The 25,777-nt window shown below is 38.4% G+C and overlaps 1 protein-coding gene across 2 annotated transcripts in view; it reads right to left on the bottom strand.

The window, feature by feature from the left end:
- TPK1 (thiamin pyrophosphokinase 1) overlaps positions 1 to 25,777 on the bottom strand; it is a 383,898-nt gene that overhangs the window by 213,170 nt on the left and 144,951 nt on the right. For both annotated transcript variants that reach the window (XM_018046829.1, XM_018046830.1), the window contains exon 4: positions 17,958 to 18,027. In XM_018046829.1, coding sequence (XP_017902318.1) covers positions 17,958 to 18,027 — 70 coding nt within the window. The remainder of the gene's footprint in view (positions 1 to 17,957; positions 18,028 to 25,777) is intronic.

Genomic DNA, 25,777 nt, shown 5'->3' with positions numbered 1-25,777 from the left:
TGCCTCTTTCAGCTCCAGAAAGAACACTGCACGTGACATTCAATGCAAGTTGTACAAGTAAATATTTCCTCCCACTCTTAGCATACGGTCACTTTCCCCTTCTGCCCTTTTTTGTAATTACTTCTTATACAAAAGTGGTAAGGAGAAGAAAGGAATGAGAGCCGTTATTTGAATAGAAAGTAAGGTATGGGATTGTTTTCCTAGAAGGCAGTAGTGGTGATGGTGCAGAGCAGGGCCAGAAAATTGCTATGTGTATGGAGGGGACCCATGCTAAGGCCAACATAATGCAGAATGGAAGGTTTCATCTTGTCTTGTTTACAAACGTGAAAAAGCCCCAAAGCATATACACAGGTTAATACCAATTCTTCACATTAACAAATATAAAAGGGTAGGCTCACTGAGAGTGAATCACTTTGTGTGATTTACTTGCTTGACTCTCTGTGATTCAGTGGAGAGTATAACACACAGAATTCAAGAAATACAGCTAGTGATAAACGCCATGAGGGTCACTGATAGGCTGTCTGCTCCTCCCAAGTTTTCCAAAACCAAGTATAATAAGCTGCCTAGCTGACCATTCTGCTAAAGTAAGTGTTTTTAATTCTTATTCTTCCTTATTCCTCACAGTGTCCTCCATAGCAGGATTTAAACGTGACTGAAGAAAATGACAGAAGAATTTAAGACACACGCTGACCTGCTAAAGTAAATCCTGCATTTACCATCCTTGCGAGTCTGTTTGTACGTTGCTGCTTCTATCCATCATATACGGATGTGTGAACCATTATCCCAAAAGACAGGGACTAGAGCCCAGGAAGATCTCTATAGCATTCAATAACGAATCTGAAAGAATTCATAATCTGATGATAATGGCTTAGGTTTAGGTAACCTTGAAATTATAAAATCATTAGACAATTAATACCTAACAAAATGAATATCTAAAGAATATCTAACAAAATGGCTTCCCAGGTGGGTCAATAGTAAGAATCCATCTGCTAATGCAGGAGCTGCAAGAGATGTGGGTTCAATCACTGGTAGGGTACTTTATATTTCCATTATTTATCTGACATTTGAAACATGAAGTTCTTTGAAACATGAAGTTTCAAAGAAGACAGGCATTTTGTTGCCTGCCACATCCCAAGTTCCTACAATGATCTCTTTCATGTGGAATGACAGCATAATTCAAAATATGCTAAAACAGCAATTGAACATAATTTCCTGCATTATACAGCAACAAATTAACGAAGCTGGCCAGCATGGAGAGAAATGTATGTGATCTTATATCATTGATAAATGTGAAGATAAGCACAAATTCTGGAAAGCAAACTGTCAGCTTGGATTAAATGTTTTTTAATATGTAACTTTTGACCTCATATATTAATTCCCAGGAATCTATTTTAAGTGCCAGCAACTCATCACAAAGTTTTACTCATCAGAGTTATAAAAAGTTATGAACAACATACATACCTAATATATGGAGGATGGTAGATATATAAGAATGTGATAAGTAAATTTTATATTTCATGACATAATAGATTTATAATACTATGGTAATAAGAGATACAAAAATTGCTATTTTTATTACATATGGACACAGACACATATATATACACACAAAACAAGAGAAACAAAAAGAAAATTGGAAACTGACAAGGGTGCATAAAAATATAGATGATTTCAGGTCATTTTAATCTTTCACCTTGCATATGCCTGTATTCTTCAAGTTCATTATAATAAACTTGAATTACATCTGTAAGTGGGAGGATAAGTTAGGATTAGAGAGGATGTGCCTTTAAGAAAAACAAAAAAGGAATATATGAAGTTAAAAACAAAAAACCCAATGTAAATACTAAATAATTCAGGTTTGATTCATTTAGACTAACTTGTATTGTTATTATCTGTAAATACGGTCAGTTTTAAAAGCACTTGAATACAGTTTTGTTTAAAATTGAACAAATAAAGACATTTCTTCAGATTTCTGCTGTATGATTTGACTAAAATCTCCGGTTTGGGTAACTTCTGCGACCTGTATCCTAACATGATTCCATCCTATTAACAGCAGCAGGGCATGACCGTCACCGCTTTCTCCCGCCACACCAGAAGTATGCTTAGAGAACCACCACCACAGAGAGGAAATTCACTGTGAACGCCCTATTACTGGTAACAGGGATCGCCAGGCCACATCATCATGTGAGAATATTCTATCTGCTTACTGATGTAATGTTAAGATGACAGAAACTATAGTTGTTTATCTTGTTCCTAGCACATGGAACTGCTCTCTAGTTACTAATAACCTACTAATTTACAGCTTAGCAGGAAAAAACTTGAATACACACTAGAGGCCGCTAGTGACAAATAAGTGAATTTTGCATGAAGGAAAATACCTGATCATAGCTGTACAACGAAAACTGCATTCTGAGTTTCTGAGTTTCAGTTGCCTTTTTAAATGCTATGTGTCAAGTCAGAAAACATTTTTTCCTGGTTATAAATTTGTTGGTATTTTTTAATAAGGGAATACATCTCGGGAAATTTCATATTAAAAAAAAAGACAAATCAAGGAAATTGTTTAAAAATTCTACGATTGTATTCTTAAGGCAAAACTGTGCTTTCAAATAATGAAACCCTTTTAAATATTACCAAAAAAAAAAAAAGGACTATTCTTTTACTCCCATGGACTATACAGTCCAAGGAATTCTCCAGGCCAGAATACTGGAGTAGGTAGCTTTTCCCTTCTCTAGGGGATCTTCCCAACCCAGGAATTGAACCCAGGTCTCCTGCATTACAGGCAGATTCTTTACCAGCTAAGCCACAGGGAAGCACTCTCTCTTACTGAACCATCACAAGATCCAGATCAGGTGAAGAAATCCCTATACTGTACAATGTAGTTTGATTTGGTAATATTTCATAAGAGGAACATTTTTTAAAAACAAAGGGTATGGTATCTTAAATTACCACCCCCACCCCCCAACCAGGACGATTATTAATCATAAGAGTGGGATTTTAAAAAGTTTACATAGAAAAAAATGTATGCTAACATGAAGTCAGGGAAAATGCACAGAGTCCTCTGACTAACAGGTTTTTATAAAACTAAGGAAGTGTCCAGTGGTCATGTATGGATGTGAGAGTTGGACTGTGAAGAAAGCTGAGTGCCGAAGAATTGATGCTTTTGAACTGTGGTGTTGGAGAAGACTCTTGAGAGTCCCTTGGACTGCAAGGAAATGCAACCAGTCCATTCTGAAGGAGATTTCTTTGGGATTTCTTTGGAAGGAATGATGCTGAAGCTGAAACTCCAGTACCTTGGCCACCTCATGCGAAGAGTTGACTCATTGGAAAAGACTCTGATGCTGGGAGGGATTGGGAGGAGGAGGAGAAGGGGATGACAGAGGATGAGATGGCTGGATGGCATCACTGACTCAATGGAAGCGAGTCTGAGTGAACTCTGGGAGTTGGTGATGGACAGGGAGGCCTGGTGTGCTGCGATTCATGGGGTCGCAAAGAGTCGGACATGACTGAGCGACTGAACTGAACTGAAGTAAGTGTACACCACGCTTCTAAAATTTGGGAGGAATGTTATTAAATTTCTTTAAACACATAAGAAGTATTTTTATTACATACTCACGTTGCTGTTCGGTCGCTAAGTCATGTTCAACTATTTGCAATGCCATGGACTGTAGCATGCCAGGTTTCCACGTCCCTTCACTACATGACAGGTAACCATTTAGTTCACTGTCATTAAGTGGGAAAAATAAAAAATTATCTCATAACTAGGGACAGTTTACATAACAATAAATAGTATGGGAGGTGCACTTGGAGTGGGAAGTATGAGAGACTGGTAGAGACCATTAGACGGATCAGGGCATGATGGCAGCCAAAGGAAGATGCTGTGGATGGAAATGCTTGGCTTGGTGTCTATCTGCATCTGGCTACCCCACCCAGACTTACAGAAAGTAACATGCTGTGAGTATGGCTGAACAGGGCCCCCTCTAGAAACAGAATGGAGTCAAGTTATCAACTCCTGCCACTTAGAGAAACAAGGGCATGGAAGATATTCCCTTAACCACCTCTGCATGACCCTTCATGTGCTTAGTGACATACACATGGATTGTGTATACACAATCACATACATCAAGCAACCAGAGACTGCTGATACTTCATATTGAGCACTTAGTGCTGGGCTCACAGAGGTTGACTGCAAGTCCTCTCTTGCTCGTAGAACACAAACTTTGCTGTGGGTCTGTTTTCCAGTTTCCTGCCAATTTCTCAAGCCCAACTCCCCAAGCTTCCCACTTATTCTATCAACTATGTTTACAGGGATTTTTTGCTGTCATTGTGTAAACTGGTCAGTTTTTTGTCACTGTTCTTTACAACCAAGAATCCACAGACACAAAAAGTTTAAATAAGTTCCTAGCAACATTAACAAAAGAGCTTTTTATCAGTTTCTAATTCTCCTTCTGGGGAAAAAAAAAAGTATGACTTTACTGGGTCAGAAATATGCTTTCATATTTAATCTGTGATAGACAAATACATTACATTTTTAAGGAAATCATGTCTAATCATGGTTTAATAACTATTAAGTTCAGAGTGAACTAGTTACTGAGGATGAGTGAAAGAAAAGGCCTGACAATAAGCACTCACGGGGGTTACAGGCTGGTGGAACAGGCAAACAGGTGATTTCAATGTGTTGTGATAAATACTCTGATAAGATAAGGAAGCACTGGATAAAAGACCATCCAGGAAGGACACTCAGCAGACAAATGGACTAAAAGAGACTTAGGAGAGACGGTAAAGAATCTTCCTGCAATGCAGAAGACCTGGGATCGATCGCTGGGTTAGGAAGATCCCTTGGAGAAGGGGATAGCTATCCTCTCCAGTATCCTCACCTGGGAAACCCCATAAACAGAGGAGCTTGGTGGGCTACAGCCCACGGGGTCGCAAAGAGTTGGATACACTGAGCAACTAACACATTAACCTGGTAAAGAGGACTTCCTGGCTGGCACTGGTGGTAAAGAATCCACCTGCCAATGCAGGAGACATAAGAGGCTCAGGTTCAATCCCTGCATCAGGAAGATCCTTTGGAGGAGGAAATGGCAACCCAATCCACCATTCTTGCCTGGAGAATCCCATGGACAGAGAAGCCTGACCGCCTACTGTCCATGGGGTCACAAACAGTTGGACATGACAGAAGCAACTTAGTACAATCTGTAAAATAAGAAATCTAGCCAACAAATATCTCTAGTTCATTCAGGTTTGTTTTTTTTATACCTTTCATAAATGAATCGTATGTAATGTTCTGTTTCAAAAGTATCTTCACTTGACGTTAAGACTGATTCCTTGATATTTAAAAAAATGTATTGAATATAGTTAATTTACAGTATTTGATTAGCTTCAGGTACACAGCAAACTGATTCAGATGCATGTTCTTTTAAAAATTATTTTCCATTATAGGTTATTACAAGATACTGAAAATAGTTCCCCATGCTATACAGTAGGTCTTTGTTGGCTATTTTATATATAATGGTGTATGAATTTTAATCCCAAACTCCTAATTTATCCCTCCCCCTCGCTTTTCCCTTTGATAATCATAAATTTATTTTCTGTATCTATGAGTTATTTCTGTTTTGTAAATAAGTTAATTTGCATCATTTTTTAATTTCACAGATAGCCGATATTTGATATTTGTCTTTCTCTGACTCCTTTCACTTAGTATGATAATCTCTAGGTCCATCAGTGTTGCTGTAAATGGCATTATCTTGTTATTTTTAATGGCTGAGGAATATTCTATTGTATAGTTATGCCACATCTTCTTTATCCATTTATCCGTCAAAGGACACTTATGTTGCTTCCATGTCTTTGCTATTGTGAACAATGGGGTACTTACTGACATTTCAGTAGGCATTCTAAAGGTGTTTTAAATAACAGGCCGAGTAGGATACCAATATTTAGATGATACAAAGATTAAATTATCATTGACAGAGTGTTAACGCTTAAACAACTTCCTCTCTTCATGGCTTCTCTAGCCCTAAGATGTACAGCCCAAGTGTCAGGCACCCTGACAAGGTATTCGGCAGAAACAGATGGACCCTGATATCCAAGATGGCGTCACAGACTCAATTGACGTGAGTTTGGGTAAACTTGGGGAGTTGGTGATAGACAGGGAGGCCTGGCGTGCTGTGGTTCATGGGGTTGCAAAGAGTCGGACACGACTGAGCAACTGAACTGAACTGACTGAACTGATATCCAAGGTCAAAAATTAAGAGCTCACAGGTTTAAACCCGGTGCGGAGAGACAACACCTTCTTTGATGCGGTCCAAGCAGAAAGCACTGCTCATCTCACTCAACAGAAGTGCTAACTGCAATCTGAAGTCAGAGTTTATAGAGAGTAGGTCAACATTTTTATTAATCATGATTTTTTATTCTAGCTTCTTTCATTCTGGGCATTTATGGATTGCTCATTATTTAAGTTCCCTTCCTGACTTTCTCTAGGTCTCTTCTACTTCCTAAGGCAAACAATATCCAAGAGTTAAAGAATTACGATATAAATGTGTGTGTGTGTGTATATATATATATATATATATATATATATACACATGTACACATACATACATACACTGATTATTTTTTCTCACGGAGGTAAAATATTTTCTTGTAATTTAGATGCCCTTTCTGAGATTCTTCAGCTTTCTCTTGAATTCTCTGGCTACAGAGGCAAAACTGAAGTTTCCAGGAAACACAACTCTTAGAAGCACAACCGACGTTTGGATGTGACAGCTCGGGGCTCATCTTGGTATAATTGCCACTTGTATAGTTTCCCACAAGCTTCATTGACCAGCCCTTGCTAGCTGAACTCCAGCTGTCACCTTTCCCTCAGTTAACAACAGGAAGGCCACAGCTGGCTTAGGTATGGTCCCATCATCAAGTCAAATTTCATCCCATATAATGAGGTGTCAACAAGCCATATATGCCATCTAGTTGTTGAAGTTATTCTGCTTCTCCTTGGCCCAATCTCATAAAACCAAAATTTTAAAAACAAAAAATCACACAGGATGAATCAAGGTGTGCTATGTATGTATATAAAATACATACATGTTCATTCACTTAAATGCAAATGAAAAATAAGATTCCATAATTTTTTAAATTATATATATATGCACACCATTGTTTTTAAAATTATATATATACACATATAATTATATATATGGTATCATGTGATTATATACTTGATATATACAATGTATAGTATATATTACATACATGTGGTATATATATGATTATATATTATAAATATATAACATATATGTGGTATTATGTGATTACTCTCAATTATTACTTAGCAATCTAATAATATATTGAACATAAGCAAAAAAAGTGATGAAATACATGAGTTCTTCAACAGTATTAACAAGTGCTAAAAAAAAAAAATTCAAGCTTTTTTAAGGAAAATTAATAGAGCCATGTGTTACTCAAAACTTTTGACAGATGATCCAGGTTTCTCTGAAAAATCATCTGAAGGTAATTTATTTCTGAAGATGCCATCCACAGTAGAGGAAAGGAAAAAGGTTTTGTCAGGAACATACTTTATGAAATAGAATAGCCATAAAGAACAATGCCTCTGATTAAATTTAGTTGTAAACTGACTTCCTGCAGCTGCTCAGAATGATCTCACTCTGAAAATTTATTTTTACTTCATGCATGATCTGACAAACACAGCATCTCTGCATACACATTTTCCTCCTTTTCCAATACCCCGAAATGATTCAAAGCCATGCATGGATAACTTTGGGATCTCTGATTTACAGCATCTGATAAACAGATTAAAAAATATTACTTACTAATCCAATCAATAATTCAAGATAAATATGTCCTCACAGTTTGTTGTGTAAGGTTCTTTAATACCAAGACTTCCATTATAAATCTGCTTTTAAATATACTAATCATGTTTACATTCCATCATTTGATTCAAAGATCCAATAATGTTGACATGCTTACAAAGCTTAGTAATTTGACTGCACAAATACATTTTAATAAAAACTTGCCAAAGAAAATGACTAAATATTGCTTATGGTTAGATTTATAGAACCAAGCAAAACCAAAGATCTTTGGTTTCTCTTATGCAAAGTACATGTTTCCTTTCTATGTATGTTAAAGCATAGTACTTTTTCAATTACGTCATGAATACTTGAAAATAAATCCCAATCACGTTGAAAACTACAGTCACAGGTAAGACAAATCAATTGTCACACATACTGGAGGTTATTAAGATTGAGATGTTCAGATACTTGACACCAAGAGACCAAGTCATTACAGAAGTTTTACTTTTATTGTCTAATTCCATAAAAACCTACAATATTGGCCAAGCTTGTACAGAATTTTCACTTGAGAGAAAATATAGGTCTTACATATGAGTGTCTACTACTACTTACATAACCTCTAGGGTTGAAGTGACAACGTTGAAATTTTTGTGTGGTTCCAACTAAAAGAACTAACATTCCTCCCAAAGAAACACCTGAAAAAATAACAGATTGCCACTAAAAAGGCAATTCTTAAGAATCAAGCCCTTCAATTGCATTATGTTGTTCAGTTGCTAGGTCAGGTCCGACACTTTGCGACCCCAAGGACTGCAGCATGCCAGGCTTCCCTGTCCTTCACTATCTCCCAGAGTCTGCTCAACTCCATTGAGCTGGTGATACCATCCAAACATCTCAATCCCTGTCGTCCCCTTCTCCTCCTGCCCTCAAGCTTTCCTGGCATCCGGGTCTTTTCCAATGAGTCAGCTCTTCACATCAGGTGGCCAAAGTATTGCAGCTTCAGCATTAGTCCTTCTAATGAACATTAAGGGTTGATTTCCTTTAAGACTGACTGGTTTAATCTCCTTGCTTTGCAAAGGCCTCTCAAGAGTCTTCTCCAGCACTACATTATGAAAGCATCAATACAAACAAACAAAATAGTGGTGTATCTCTATATAATGGAGCCCCACTCAACAGTAAAAATATTCAAACTACACACAACAACAAGATGAAAAGCATTTGATAGGGTAAAAAAAAGTCAGACAAAAGAAACAAACCCTGCAATACCATTCTTATGATATTCTAGAAGGCTGCAGGAGCCAGAGAGTGAGGGATCAACTGCCAAGGAAACAGGAAGGAAATCGGGGGGGTGGCAGACACGTTTTAATCTGGGGGATGACAGACATCTTGACTGTGGTCATGAATACAACTGTTTACCAGTTCAAAACCAATTTAGCTCTATGTTTAAAATCAATTTTATTGTGTGAAACTATTCCTGAACAAAGCCGATTAAAAACAAAAAAGAATCACGGAAGCCAGACATCATATTCCATGATTCTAACTACAATATGATAAGCTCTTACAAGCTTCCTAAGTGGTTGTACAATTACTGCACAGAGAATATTAACTATGAAAGACTATTTACAGCTCATATACTTATCCAATTATTCTATAATTCATCACACACCATAGCTTTGAAGGGCCACCCTCCATCCTCTTAACTCATCCAAGCCTTATATAATCAGCCCCAAGAGTGATACGTTTCCTCATCATGATTTCTCTGAGTTAATGCAAGAAGATAGATCTCTTCCTAAAAGGTCACATTTCAAGAAACTGCAGCCCATGAAGTGAAATGACTTGCAACACAGCTCATAGTAATAAAGCCATAGAATCCGATTCTGAATGCTGACCTAACTAATGAGTCCATGCATACTCTCACCGAACAATTCCCAACCTGGACACCAGGGACACTCTTCCCTCTGAAAAGAGAGGGACTGACCACAAAACTGCTACTGCTCCTCAAGTACGAATTAGAATACAGTGTAACATAAGACATTCCAGAAGTAAGCGGGACACACTACTACTCATAACTTCAGACAAAAAAGCAGAAAATGTTTTGAGATATAAGCTATGGCTGGTTTATGCATGCTAATAATATTAAAATATATACTTATATTTACATATACCCCCAAACTTTCTTCTCTAGCACCAAGATACTTCCAATACCTTAAAAATCCCTGACTGTTAAAAAAAAAAAAATTATTCTTTGTGACATTTCTGCCAAAATATCAAAGAAGAATCATTAATTCAATAAATCCTTGAATGCTCATTAGTGTACTGGGTATTACAAGGCACATAAAGAAGATTAATTATGATCACCAACTTCCAGGAGTTCACCTAACGAGAGAGATAAGATACATCTACATACAGCTAAATCACAAGATAAAATGGGAAAGTAAATAATTACCAAGTATTATGCAAAGTTACAGGACAAGAGATCACCAGAAATTTACAACCTAGTAAAAGGAACATCTTTACAGCTCTAAATCAAGGTAAAATATTAACGTAACACTGTAATTTAAAAGTACCACTATGGCGTAAGCGATGTCCAGGCCGGGCAGAGAGGGGAGCCCTCATGGGGCAGACAGCATTTCAGCTGGACAGTTTTCCTACAAAGAAAGTTAGCATATGCAGTGAGTGAGTGAGCGAAGTCACTCAGTTGTATCCAACTCTTTGCGACCCCATGGACGGTAGCCTATCAGGCTTCTCCGTCCATGGGATTTTCCAGGCAAGAGTACTGGAGTGGGGTGCCATTGCCTTCTCCAGAGATTTTCCTGACCCAGGAATCGAACTCAGGTCTCCCGCATTGTAGGCAGACGCTTTTACCGTCTGAGATACCAGGGAAGCATATGCAAAGGGTCTAGAAATTCTGACCAGTAAGAATGGACAGCCAGAGGGTGGGAACGGATTATGGGTGGTACCAACGTGTACAGGCTGAAGATCAGCCTGAGAAAGGTCTGGACCCAGGCAGTGGGGAAAAAGGGTTTGGGAGAACACAGGCAGGAAACTGGCATGGCTGACGAGATCGGCAAAAGCCAAACACTGATCCTCAGGGAATAGAAGCTTGGCACTAGTGGTAAAGAAGACCCCCCTGGAGTAGGAAATGGCAACCCACTCCAGTATTCTTGTCTGGAGAACCCCATGGACAGAGGAGCCTAGCAGGCTACAGTCCATGAGGCTGCAAAGAGTCAGAAAGGACTGAAGTGACTTGGCACGCACACATATTTATAAACTCATCCAAATGCCTGACTATTAAAGGTATTCAGTAAATGCTTGAACAAATGAATGAATCGCAAGTTAAATGCTACATTCTTATTTCTGTCAATGGGTTATCACAGAGAGAAAAAAAGCTTTCTGTTTAAGTCAGTTTGCCTTAACTAGATTCTAACAGAATAAAGTTTACAATTGCTTACCTAGCTTTAAAGGCATTATTTTTTTTAATGATCAATATAAACTGTATCTCTCATACTGTCACACTACTTATGTTGTACCATAGATTTTGTCTCTGTATAGTTCTTATTTTCTCTTCTACTTGATTCCATAACTCTCTTCATCTCTTAAAGTAATTAGTGTGACTATGATTCTCCTATAAGCACCTCCAATAATGTTTCTTCAATTTTTTTTTTCAGATTCAGAGAGCTGAGGAGTCTTTATCCCCCCAAAAAATGTCCATCTACTAAAAAGTCAATGTATTATTATTTTATTTTAGAAAGCCCAAAAGTAGAAAAAAAAATCTAACATTCACTAGGTCAGACAGTAGTTTCCTTTGAGGGCAGGTTGGCAATAATGGGGAACGTGAGGAAGGCAGCCCAGCGCTGGGACAACACTCTTGCTGATGTCAGTACTGTTTACGTTACTGTGCCCTCCTCTGTGAGAATTCACTGGATTTTATCATTATACCTGTGCCGTTCTCTGTGTGTCTGTATGCTTGTTGTTGATATTCATTATGCTCTTCCCAGGTGGCAGTAGTGGTAAAGGCAGGGGATATAAGAGATGTGGGTTCCATCCCTGGGTTGGAAAGATCCCCTGAAGAAGGGAATGGCAACCCACTCCAGCATTCTTGCCTGGAGAATCCGATGGACAGAGAAGCCTGGTGGGCTACAGTCTATGGGGGTCGCAAAGGGTCAGACACAACTGAAGCAACCTAGCACACATGCACACACACACGGTGGGCAATGCTGGCAATCACAGTCAGCTGACCACTTTTCAGACCCTGGTTAAAAACTGACTAGAGCAGCAACTGTTCTTCTCTTAGAAAGAAAGTGAACATGGAGTTGCTCAGCCATGTCCAACTCTTTGCGACCCCATGGACTGGAGCCTACCAGGCTCTTCCGTCCATGGAATTTTCCAGGCAAGAGTACTGGAGTGGGTTGCCATTTCCTTCTCTTAGAGTATCTGTTAAAGATGTAGGAAAAAAGAGTAACTGGAGTATGGGAGGAGAGCAGCGGGGACATGCGGGGCAAGCATCACCCTCCCATCATCACTATCATTTAAGTGAACAACAACCATGCAATATTCTTCAATGTGGACAATTTATACTTTTCTGATCTAATACAGTGTCAATAAAACCACCAGTACAAAAATGAAACAAACCTCCAATGCCTATCAATGATGAACAAGAAAAAAGTCTGCTCCACAAAATCTTCCTAGAGATTCCTTCCCCACTTCTCTTGTATTTTACCTCCTCATCTCTGCGCTCTGCGATTATTCTGACCATGGGGCCAGGCTCCACCACCTGGCTTCTGACCAGGACTCTACCTACCTGAGAGAAGACAGGAGGCAGATGCTGTGAGGCTGCCAAAGGACTTTCAGTCACAGACCACTACCAGTGCGTCAATGTGAGACTGGAGTCGGTATCAGGCTGCAGCTTTAGAGCTAGGGGTGTCAGTCCACACACCTTACCCAAACTTACTACTCCACACTTCCAAAAACAGACGTCTGGGCTGAGGGAAACAGTCAGCTCAGAGTATAGGAGTCTCGCTGTACGAAGACTGAGTCTTCATAAAATTCCTTCCTCTTTCATCTCAAGTCTACAACCACTGCTCAGATCCAGTTCTCACTGGCAGTGCCCATTCTGTGTCTGCCTGCCTGGATCTCCACCCTCTTCAGTCTCATATACAGACTGAACATGAACGTGAAGCTGCTCAGTCGTGTCCGACTCTTTGTGACCCCATGGACTGTAGCCTACCAGGCTCCTCTGTTCATGGGATTTTCCAGGCAATAGTACTGGAGTGGATTGCCATTTCCTTCTCCAAGGAATCTTCCCGACCCAGGGATTGAACCCGAGTCTCCCACATCGTAGACAGACGCTTTATCATCTGCGATCTCAGCCAAAAGGCCGAACACACCTCCAAATCAGAACCTATCAGCTCTCAGAGTAGAGGCAATCTCGTTACCCAAAATACACAGGCCATCAGTCAGAGTCACTCAAAACCTTAGGGAACAGAGAACAGAACAACTGTGACCAAATGTCCATTAACAAATATTTTTCAAGTGTATAATACTCTCAGGAAATTTTCTAGACACAAGGAAATTTATATTCATTGAGGTTACATTCACCTGAACAAGAAAAATTAGTCAAATCTTCTGAAGTCCAATGGCAGAACTCAACGGAACTCTTTGCTATGTAGGGAGATGTAACAGGTAATTTTTATTTTCTTCTTTCTGTTTCTCCCAACTCACTAATATACACTCAAATCATCACGCATTGCTTTTAACAATAAAAACATTTAGGGCTTATTTAAAAGAAAAACACCTTGTAAATGGAGAGAGGTAACCTTGATGAAAGTGAAAGAAGAGAGTGAAAAGGTTGGCTTAAAGTTCAACATTCAGAAAACGAAGATCATGGCATGTGGTCCCATCACTTCATGGCAAATAGATGGGGAAACAGTGGAAACAGTGTCAGACTTTATTTTGGGGGGCTCCAAAATCACTGCAGATGGTGACTGCAGCCATGAAATTAAAAAAAGCTTACTCCTTGGAAGCAAAGTTATGACCAACCTAGACACCATATTAAAAAGCAGAGACATTACTTTGCAAACAAAGGTCTGTCTAGTCAAGGCTATGGTTTTTCCAGTGGTCATGTATGGATGTGAGAGTTGGACTATAAAGAAAGCTGAGCACCAAAGAACTGATGCTTTTGAACTGTGGTGCTAGAGCAGACTCTTGCCAAGTCCCTTGGACTGCAAGGAGATCCAACCAGTCCATCCTAAAGATCAGTCCTGGGTGTTCACTGGAAGGACTGATGCTAAAGCTGAAACTGCAATACTTTGGCCATCTCATGCGAAGAGCTGACTCATTAGAAAAGACCAATGCTGGGAGGGATTGGGGGCAGGAGGAGAAGGGGACAACAGAAGATGAGATGGCTGGATGGCATCACCAACTCGATGGACATGAGTTTGGGTAAACTCCGGGAGTTGGTGATGGACAGGGAGGCCTGGCGTGCTGTGATTCATGGGGTCACAAAGAGTCGGACATGACTGAGCAACTGAACTGAACTGAACCTTTAAAGTTGACCCAGCAATCCCACTGCTGGGCATACACACCAAGGAAACCAGAATTGAAAGAGACACGTGCACCCCAATGTTCATTGCAGCACTGTTTATAATAGCCAGGACATGGAAGCAGCCTAGATGTCCATCAGCAGATGAATGGATAAGAAAGCTGTGGTACATATACACAATGGAGTATTATTCAGCCATTAAAAAGAATACATTTGAATCAGTTCTAATGAGGTGGATGAAACTGGAGCCAATTATACAGAGTGAAGTAAGCCAGAAAGAAAAACACCAATACAGCATACTAACACATATATATGGAATTTAGAAAGATGGTAATGATGACCCTGTATGCGAGACAGCAAGAGACACAGATGTATAGAACAGTCTTTTGGACTCTGAGGGAGAGGGAGAGGGTGGGATGATTTGGGAGAATGGCATTGAAACATGTATACTAGCATGTAAGAAACGAATCGCCAGTCTATGTTCGATGCAGGACACAGGATGCTTGGGGCTGGTGCACTGGGATGACCCAGAGAGATGGTATGGGGAGGGAGGTGGGAGGGGGGTTCAGGATTGGGAACACATGTACACTCGTGGCGGATTCATGTTGATGTATGGCAAAACAATACAGTATTGTAAAGTTAAAAAAAAAAAAAAGGGACAAACCTTTGTGAAAGATGCAGAAGGCTGAATGCATTCAGTACAGGATCAGACAGACGTGAGGTTACCACTGAATTTCCCCCAGCGCCATCCCTCTGCAGACCCTGCTCCTCTGCTACTGTCTGCGTCAGTCTTCCTTCTTTCCAGTCCTTATGTGTAAAGATCCCACTTTCTCTCCAATTAAAGATGATTCCCTACATATTCATGCTTTATTGCATAATTCTAAGGTATTGCATTGTAGATTAAAACACTGAATAAATAAAAATCAAGAACAAGTGAAGCAGTGGTCCACATCCCTAACTTGGCTTTCCAAAACTCATAAATATTTCTTCTCTTTCCATTGTAAAGCCTTTCTGTTAAAAATACAACTAACAGGAACCATGTTTAGTCACCTATGTCCAATTAGTTTAACAGGTTAGGGTTTGGATTTAATGAGATTTATTCCAAGGCTTTAATTCCCACATGAAGCAGTTAGCCTCACTCATCTCCCTTTAAAAACTCTACCCTCACCCCAGCCAACCATGCCCCCAAGCTTCAGACGTGTACCATGGCAAACACATTATTATAACTTGGAAATCAACACCAAGTACATTTTCTTCTTAAACATCTTCATATATAGACACATAGTTGTTAGATAAATCATATAAATCTTGGAAGAGTTCCCTAAGGTTACTTTTAAATGTGTTCAAAAGTACTGGAAATGATTACTTTGAAATTTGGGCAAAAATAATGGCACTCATTCCCAAATTGGTGATGTGCGTTACTTTCAAATGAGAGTAAATATGTTGGATGCTATCTGTCTTACTAGCGTCCAGTTCCATCCAATAAAAGTAATCAGTACAGAAATCTATGTTTTTTCATAGGCATTCTAGACGGTTCTTATACTCAAGGAAGACTTAAAAAGCATTGTGCCAATTCCTTCCACAGCTCTGCTTCATAGAATTATATTCATAAGCTACACCCATCATTAGAGAAATGGCACTCAGTACCCGATTGCTGGTCAGCAAGGAGGCTACAGGTAAGAAACAAAAAGCACCTCCTCAAATCTTGCCCTCATGGCCATTATGCTCCTCACTGCAATAACTGGCCAGACACTTCTTATAACACATACTTGAGTATTTTTTCATATCCTGCCCATGTCAGGTTGTAGGAAATACAGTCAAAGGAATCCACAAAGTTTAAAAATAAAGAACCGCAAGTCTATTCTCTATATCTGTTTCTCCATTGTTGCCCTGTAAGTAAGTTCTTCAGTACCATTTTTCTAGATTCTGTATATATGTGTTAGAATACGGTATGTATCTTTCTCTTTGTGACTCACATCACTCTATATAATAGGTTCTAGGTTCATCCACCTCACTAGAACTGACTCAAATGCATTCCTTTTTATGGCTGAGTAATATTCCATTGTGTATATATACCACAACTTCTTTATCCATTCATCTGTCGATGAACATCTAGGTTGCTTCCATGTTCCAGCTATTGTAAACAGTGCTGCAATGAACAAGGGGATACATGCGGCTCTTTCACTTTTGGTTTCCTCAGGGTATATGCCTAGGAGTGAGATCACTGGGTCATATGGTGATTTTGTTCCTAGCTTCATAAGGAATCTCCATACCGTCTTCCATACGTAAAATAGATAGCCAACAGGAATTTGCCGTATGGCTCAGGAAACTCAAACAGGGGCTGTGTATCAACCTAGAAGTGTCGGATGGGGAGGGAAATGGGAGGGAGTTTCAAAAGGGAAGGGATATATGTATACCTATGGCTGATCTAAAGCAACTGTCCTTCAATAAAAAATAAATTCATTAAAAAAAAAAAGTACAGACTTCTAGTTACAAGATAAGTCCTGGGGGTGTGATAACACATAGCATTGTAATAATAGTTAGCAATGCTGCCTTACATGTTTGAAAATTATTGAAAATAAATCTTAAAAGAGTTTATCAAAAAAAATAAAGAAAGAAAGAAGCACAACATGTTAAGAATTGAAATTGCTTCCTAGGCTGTCACTGTGGCTACATTTTTCAATTATACATCCACACACGTCCAGTCTCAAAGAACACATGCCTTTCTCCTATAAGCAACCAGGTGCTTTCAAAAAGCATCTCCATTAGAAATGTGAAATAAAAATTTTGATGGCATAAAGACGTATTTTACATCATTTCAAAATATGTGTATTTAATTCAGACCTATGATATGCTGCATCATAATACTTTGACTTTTTTACAGCAAGGAGGTGATTTCTCAAACTGTAAATATTTTAGTACATTTAGTAACACAGCAGAACTAAATTTCACAGCTAGTTGGTCTACTTATACCTAGACTATAAACTGTCTTTGCCAAGAGGATGAACTAGACACATGTTGGCAGTGAGCTAGATTTAAATTGTGCTTTCATCAAACATATTCTCACATCTAAAAATAGCTCACCATGTCTAAAAATAGCTCACCATGCCAAGATCAGGAAAACCAGAGTGTACAGGTAACAAATCATTAAGAAATAAATTATTTCTCTCTTAAAAGTGCCTGTGTACACAACTCAGAACTAAATTAAATTATACTGAGTTTTATTCAATACTATTATAAAAATGTTGCACCTTCTACAACAGGATACATATTTTATATAAGATCAATTTGTATTCCTTTAAACTACTTGAATAAAAACTCAAGTTACCATCATTTTAGTCAATATCCAAAGTCCTCACATGTACTGATATTTGATAATGTTATTTAAAAAGACTTTTGAAATAGAATTGTTTTAAGAAGAGTATGACTGGCCTATTTCTATTAATACCACTCAAAGCAAGCACTAATACAACATGGTTAAGCAACTTGCTTTCTCTCTGAGGTGGTTTTCTGTAAGAATTTGAAGGAAAATGAACAATCACCATTTACTAAGAAGAAAATAAAACAGGCTCAAAAGCAGAACTGATGTAACAGACACTGGCTGAAAGAAAGCTTACCTCTCCCTCTCTCCTTCTGTGACGTCATATAAGCGGTTGGCACCTCCATCAGCACAGGCTTTTAAATGAGCTTCAAAAAGAAAAAACAAAGAATCTTTCAAAATAGAAAGCTCAGAGCAGCATTCTATCACATGATGAATGCTAAAACACTCAGACACACACACAGTTATGCTTCCCTCCACATTTCACATTCAGCCAACAATGTTGCTGGAACTAAAAACCATCCTACCCATCACACACACAAATAAGACAGAATTGCCAAATAAGACAAAGTGCATTTCCTTTTTCCATCTTTTCCAATTCCTCCTATTAAATAAAGAGGAAGACTGTATACGATGTCCTCATCAACCCCTAAAGCTTGCTTTTCCTTCTTTGTAACAGAAGACAGAACTTGGGATCAAAGACAGGTAACAGGACATAGCTTATAACTTTCCTCCTTAATTTCATGAGTTTTTATAGAAAGTTTCTATTTACAGCAGATTTTAAGAGTTTCCATAGGGCTTCCCTCATAGCTCAGTCAGTAAAGAATCTGCCTGCAGTGCAGGAGACCTGGGTTCAATCCCTCGGTTGGGAAGATTTCCTGGAGAAGGAAATGGAAACCCACTACAGTATCCTTGCCTGGAAAATCCTATGGACAGAGGAGCCTGGCAGGCTGCAGTCCATGGGGCTGCAAAGAGTTGGGCATGACTGAGCGACTTTCACTTTTAAGGGTTTCCATATTTTATTGTGATACAGAAGGTTCCTCTTAAAAATAAATTATAACACTATAAGTTTACTCTAAAATATGAAGTGACTAATAATCTAGATATGTGTGATTGTAAAAATAGAGAAGGTGTTACAAAACTGACTGAAACTTGGAAAAATCCTAAGATACCAAATAAAGTAAAAAAAGCCCAGCTGCCCCTCTAACTGGGGCTTTTTATTGCTTGCCTTCTCATGCTTTTTCTGTGATATCACCCTAGGATTTGAAGTTACTGGTCAATCATTCCTTGAAATTTTTTTAACCCATGGTCTACTATCTCTGTCGTTATTTCTCTAACATCCAATTTTCCTAGAAATGTCAGTCTTAGCATCAATTCATCCCCTTTATTCCTTTTTTTTAATAAAAAATCTTTTACCTATTAATTTCAAATCAAACTTTTTATTTTAAATCCTGGGTGATAAAAGAGAGAATGTTGAGATGTTTAAGATTCTAATTCCTCACCCTGAACAAACCAAAGTCTTATTTCTGTCCCCATAAAGCTGTTAAAACCAATCACAAGGCCATAAAAATAAGCAAAGAGCATGGACACCAGCAGTTTCAAAAGAAATAAACTATAGTTGGCCCTCCGGATCCAAAGGTTTCTAATATACAGACTGCTCTTGGATCTGTGAAAGTGAAATCCGTGGATGCAGAGGGCCAACTGTATTCCTTTACTGCACCATTTCACATAATTGACTTCAGCATCTGTGGATTTTGGTATCTCAGGGGATCCAGCCTCTCACAGAAACCAAGAGACAGCTGTATTTTTTAGAGCTACGTCTTCATTTTATTGCACTGATGAGATCACCTTCCCATTCTGCAAATTTAGCTACACACTTAAAAGGGTGTTTATATTCAGTAATATCTACCTCTAGATTTGTAGGTGTTCAATGACAGGCGGGGTGAAAGGATAACGAACGAACTGATCGTATTGGCATGGTAAAGATCCCAGTGAATTTTCTGCTAATCCATGATATACCTAATACAGTTTTCTGGGTCCTACATTACATCAGAAATAAAACAGAGACCAAGTTGAGGGGAAAAAAGATATTCTTTTTTTGCTTCAGCTTCTTCATCTGTAAATTGTAATAGTATCACCTTCGACAGAGTCATTAAGCAATTAATGACAATTGCTTGTCATTATATATTGATATATCATGCTCATCACAGTACTGGAGCATAGTAAGCATTCAACAAACATTAGTCCTCTTCCTCCAATCCTGTTAAAATGAAAATAAACACTTAAAAAGCATTGTGTTCCTAGAAAAGTCTAAGGTTCTTAAAAAGTGCAAAACAAAAATAAGAGGTTTTACAAACATATCTTAGAAAGACATATCATTTTACCGATTAACCAACAACACACATTTCCCTTTAAAGAATGGGACTCAAATTCAAGTTATACCATAAACATAACTTGCAGAGCATCGTAAAATATTCTGCACATTTCCTAAATATCAAAAACTAAAATTTCAAAGACATCAAAAGCTAAATGGAGAAAGAATCTCACATATAAAAGACTCTGCCAAACAAATGAACAGGGAGATGGAAAATACTGATAAATAGAAACAGATGGTAAACTATCAGTAATCACCCTCAGAGTACATAAAACATTTCTCTGTAAACAAAATTAACACATCTATGGGATCTTTTTATGTAAAAATTGATTCACTGAAGTAAAATGAAAATATAAAAGTAGTGGCCAAGGACTGTCAAACAGTGACTTGTCAAGTTATCGCACTATATTATTTTGCAGAGATCAGCTGATTTTAACATTTATACCTATTATGTGGCAGGCCCTAAACAGAACAGAAAGATGAATAACAGAAAGAACTGGCTCTCCAGACTCTCACTTTTGTGGAAAAAGGAGAAACAGAATTGCATATATGCATGGCCCTGTAGATGCTGATGAGGGTCATGACAGAAGGAACGCAGCACAATGCAACAACAGGGAGAGGGGAGATCAATTTCAGTGGACAAGTCTGTAACACTGTTGATTATTAACTCTTGTTCAGTTAAAAATCAGTGTTACTTTCATAATCGAAAATTGTTTTCCCATGCCTATTATTTCTCATACCCTGATTTAAATTGGTATTTTTAGAGCAGTTTATTAAAAGAGAAACACCTAAGTCAGAGGAAGTAAATTTATACACACCTATTCTTGTTTTAAGGGCTTCCCAGGTGGCTCAATGGTAAAGAATCTGCCTGACAATGCAGGAGACACCAGTTAGACCCTTGGGGTGGCAAGATCCCCTGGAGAAGAAAACGGCAACCCACTCTAGTATTCTTGCCTGGGAAATCCCATGGACAGAGGAATCCAGTGGGCTAGAGTCTGCGGGGTCATGCAAAGAATCAGACATGACTGAGTGACTAAATAAACAAACAGAATTCCTGCTTTAAATGGCTTCATAAAATCTGTGGACCAGTCTTTCATTACCTAGAAGCTGGGATTGGGGTACAAGCCATCTGTAAAAAAGAAAATAAGTTCCAGTACCTTCTAAAGGTATTTTATTTTGTTGTGAATAAAGTTTATCAAAAAAAGATAGTTAACTGCTTTTAAATCTCACTTTTAAATCCAATTATTTTCCATATACTTAAATAAAATGGCATTTGGAAAATAAAGCTTCACGCATGCATTACATAATGTGGGCAGGAATTCAGTGACAGCAACTTGAAAACTGAGTAAACAAATATCACTATTAATGAAAGCAACCAACTTAAAAAAAATCAGTAAAGAACGAAAAAAAGGACATTCTCAAATAAGATATTTTTGATAAATCATGAGTCAGCCTTAAATATATAACTCACTCCATCATCATTTAACTTATGCCAAGCTTTAATGAATAGAAGTTACTGCATGAGCTATTCTTAATGTAAAATTTTTATTGGCTTATACAGCAAAATTTTTGCAGATTTATCAAATACTACAACTTCAATGGTTGAACAGTTGTTTACTATGCATCAGTCTGATATGAGCTGAAGACTAACATACATTAAAATCTCTATATCAACTTTATATATTGGTACTACCAGTAAGCATATTAAATACATCTTTAACATTTTTTTTTAAAAAACCTGGCATCGTATAAATGACTGTTACTGACAAATACTGTAGAGTTTGACTCATAATCAAAGGCTAATCGGTTATTTCATTAATTTCTATTGAATAAAGTTGGACATAATTTGATTTTCTGAAAAGCAGACTATTAAATTGGTTTCAAGTATTAAGATGGAAGAAAAAATAAACTAAAGTGAAAGAAATATTTTTCAGTCTTAGCCATCTGAAAGATACATTTGATTCCGGTCTAGATCAGCTACTTATTAGCCTTATGACTGAGCTACTCCCAGGTATACTGATTCTAATGCAAAATAAAGAGTATTATATATATTTTACCAAACTCACAAAATGTTTCAGGAACTGGAGAAACAATAAAGATAAAATGAGAAGGAAGTAACATGGGGAAACAAATTCTCTTATATGCTGTTGATAAAATTATAATTTTGAGAAACAGTTTGGCAGATTTATAAAAATTTAAATGTGCACAACCTTTGATCCAGAAATTCTATGTAGTCTCTATAAAACTTGCCCAAATTCACAGGACATATAGACAAAGACAGTCACTGTGATATTATGTGTAATCCTGAAAAAACTGCCAGCAAACTTAAATATCAGCAGTTGAATATTGGTAAAATATATCAAGATCTTTGTACAGAACCATACTTTTTTTAAAAGTAGCTGTTATATATTTATATGGTACTTCTGCAGAAGATAGGGTTAAGGTAAAGATTTATTTTTTGCATAACTAATTTTCATCAAGGTAACCTCACTCTTGCACTCTCTACCTATAAGTGGCATTAAATCTTACCCAGATTTGGCACATGGCTCAATCCATGATGTTATATGCCCTGCCCAGAGAGACTGATTCAGAGACAGAGATGTGATCCAGTCAAAGATAGTGAATCCTAAGGAGACCTCCTGGGTTCTCTTTTCTCTGCCACCTGAGAGAATGGATGGGAGAAGTTTGCTCTGTGATGGACTATCACGTCAGCACAGAGAACAGAGCCAGTACACGAAGGCAAAGCTAAGCAACAAGAGTGCTGTCTGAGTCCCTGTAGTCCTAACAATAGCCTATTTGACTGCATGAGCTAATAAATTCCTTTCTTTTTTTTGGCTCAGGCCAGTTTGAGCTGGGTTCTCTGTCATTTGAAACTAAAGGAAATGTAACTAATCCAAATATTAATTTTTACTTCAAAGACACATAATCTTCCTATTGGTTGGAGAATACTATCTTATTATGTCTCAAGTCTGTACTGGATCAAGGTCTTAAGAGGAAGTACATATTTTTGTAGGTAGCTGGCTTATTATTTGTACATACTCTCACCTGCTAAGCCTCAACTATGATCCAGATCAGTCAGTTCCTGGTTAATAGATGCAGTACCATGCTTTCCCTATTGGAGAAGGCAATGGCACCCCATTCCAGTACTCTTGCCTGGAAAATCCCATGGACGGAGGGACTGGTGGGCTGCAGTCCATGGGGTCGCTAAGAGTCGGACACAACTGAGGGACTTCACTTGGACTTTTCACTTTCCTGCATTGGAGAAGGAAATGGCAACCGATTCCAGTGGTCTTGCCTGGAGAATCCCAGGGATGGGGGAGCATGGTGGGCTGCAGTCTATGGGGTCGCAGAGAGTCAGACACGACTGAAGCGACTTAGCAGCAGCAGCTTTCCCTATTGAGAGGTTATTTCATGGGGGGAAAACTTTCATTCAAACCTTTCATGGAAACCCATGCTCTCTGAAAGAGAGAGCAACAATTTACTTCACTCACAGGAGTTCCAAAGTGCATAATTAATTGCTGTTTAGATAACTCTTTCGTAGTTTTAGATGAAAGGTTTAATTTACAGTATATTTATGTGCAATTATTAAAAGAGCTCACATTATTTGTAATATCCCACAAATAGTGAGTGGAACACTCTTTAAATTTTAGTCAGAATTATCCTTATTTCAAATAAAAAGCAAATGGTATTTATACTGAACATCTCCATGTAGAGTACTGTGCTAGTCTTAATAGGCTGGTTCATGCCATGTAATGAAATTTTTTTATTATCTTTAAGCAAATGCCGTTGTGTAAATTCTATTATCCTTTCTCTCTGCCACCTTCTGCCTCCTCCTCTCCTAGTTATGCGCTATGGAGATAAAGTGTGACATTTAGTCATCTTTGATGCTATTTATAAAGCCTACAATCAGGTACCTCTTTAACACTTAGTGACACCAAATATCTCATTACCAAGAAATCTTAATAACAGCCAAACATCAAACTGTTTATCCTAAAGTGGCACAGGGAAATTTTTCTCAAAGATGAGTAAAGCTCATAAAGTGTAAAAACTACAAAGAGGGAAGTGGTGCAGAAAAACAGGGTCTTGTAAATGAAGCCAGCATATGCAGGCCTGTCCAAAGGTGAGTTCTTGGGAATGATTAAGGGTGAGTGCCTTCTCCATCATTAAATTTCTACTAAAGACTGCCCATTCTGTAAGGACAAGATAGCAAATATGCATATTCAATCTACAGGAAATAAGGAAACATAACAGACCTTTGTTGGTACTGGTTAAAATACAGGGTTGCTCAACCTTGCTACTAAGGCTGTGCCTTACAGCTTGTGGGATCTTAGTTCCCCAACCAGGGATCGAACCCATGCCCTTGGCAGTGAAAACCCCAAGTCCTAACTACTGGACTGCCAGGGAATTCCCTGTGTATTTGTTTGAGGGGCTGTCCAGTACATTGTAAGATATTCAGCAGTGTCTGTGGCCTTACCCACTAGATGCCAGTAGTACCCAGGTTGTGACAGCCAAAAATCCACAGACAATGGAAAATATCCCCTAGCTGGTAAGAATCACTCCCAGCGCCCAAACTGGAAGACCACTTATAGTTCTTGAGGATGCTCAGGATCCCATCACGTCCAGCTGTAAGGCAGATTGCTCATCACTATTCTTAAAATTTGCAACTTAAAAACATGACTATCACCCAGAAGCTACATTCAACCTAGCTACCAATGTCAGGAGAATTAATAAAGCAACTTATGTCCTAACTCAACTGCCTTCCAATCCATCCCAGATGCAAATTGTGCAAACCTACCGTCTTATCCTCTCTTTCAGACTCTCTGAATTTTCGGTAAGACCTCTTCCACCAACTGTACATGTATTAATACCTATACTATTGTAGGCAGTCTTCCAGCAAAAATCCATACCCTCTCTATTTGAGCCTCCTATTCATTTGAGACTCCATTACTAAATTATTTGCCACTGGTGAGAACAGTCAGGTCCTTCTGACTGTGTGCTGGGTGGCGCACTTCCTCCCCCATATCAGATGAGAAACCACCATCAGAGATATAACTGCAGACGGCATGAAAAACGACAACTTCTATTAGCTCAGTTCGTTTTGTAACACTGGTTCAGTGGCAGTGACAAAATAATGAGATGTGGCAGATTTCTATGAATGGCCAAAAACGATTAAGCGCCTAGAGCTACCCAGAAGAGCTGGAATAAGAGAAAACAGTAATGATGGTGGCTGGTTCACCCGGCAAAAGTAAAGGCTTTTAAACAAAAACTGATGCAAACGCGCTACCTAATGGAAGAAGACCCAAGATACGGAGCCAGTCTCCCTCTTCTGTCTGTTCATTTAACACCAGAATTCCTTCCCCTCTCCTTTTTTAATGGATCAGTGGTATTAGATCTCAGAACTTATATCACGTCATATTTCAATTGAGACATTTATTTCTGCATCAATAGTGAAAAGGCATCAAAATCAGATATTTGTCACACAAATAAGAGATACACGTATCTTATTTTGTAGAGATAGAATACCTTGTCAGATCATACCTGTACCTTTCCAAGTACCTCTGACATCTTTAGAAAAATATTTTAACACAATTCTAACATGTATACTGTCATGTAAGAATTGAATCGCCAGTCCATGTCTGACGTAGGGTGCAGCTTGCTTGGGGCTGGTGCATGGGGATGACCCAGAGAGATGTTGTGGGGAGGGAGGTGGGAGGGGGGTTCATGTTTGGGAACGCATGTAAGAA

This window comes from Capra hircus, chromosome 4 (genome assembly GCF_001704415.2).
Source record: "Capra hircus breed San Clemente chromosome 4, ASM170441v1, whole genome shotgun sequence".
NCBI classification, from domain to species: Eukaryota; Metazoa; Chordata; class Mammalia; order Artiodactyla; family Bovidae; genus Capra; species Capra hircus.
The sequence above is the reverse complement of the archived record's forward strand: the minus strand, read 5'-3'. Positions and strand labels throughout refer to the sequence as shown.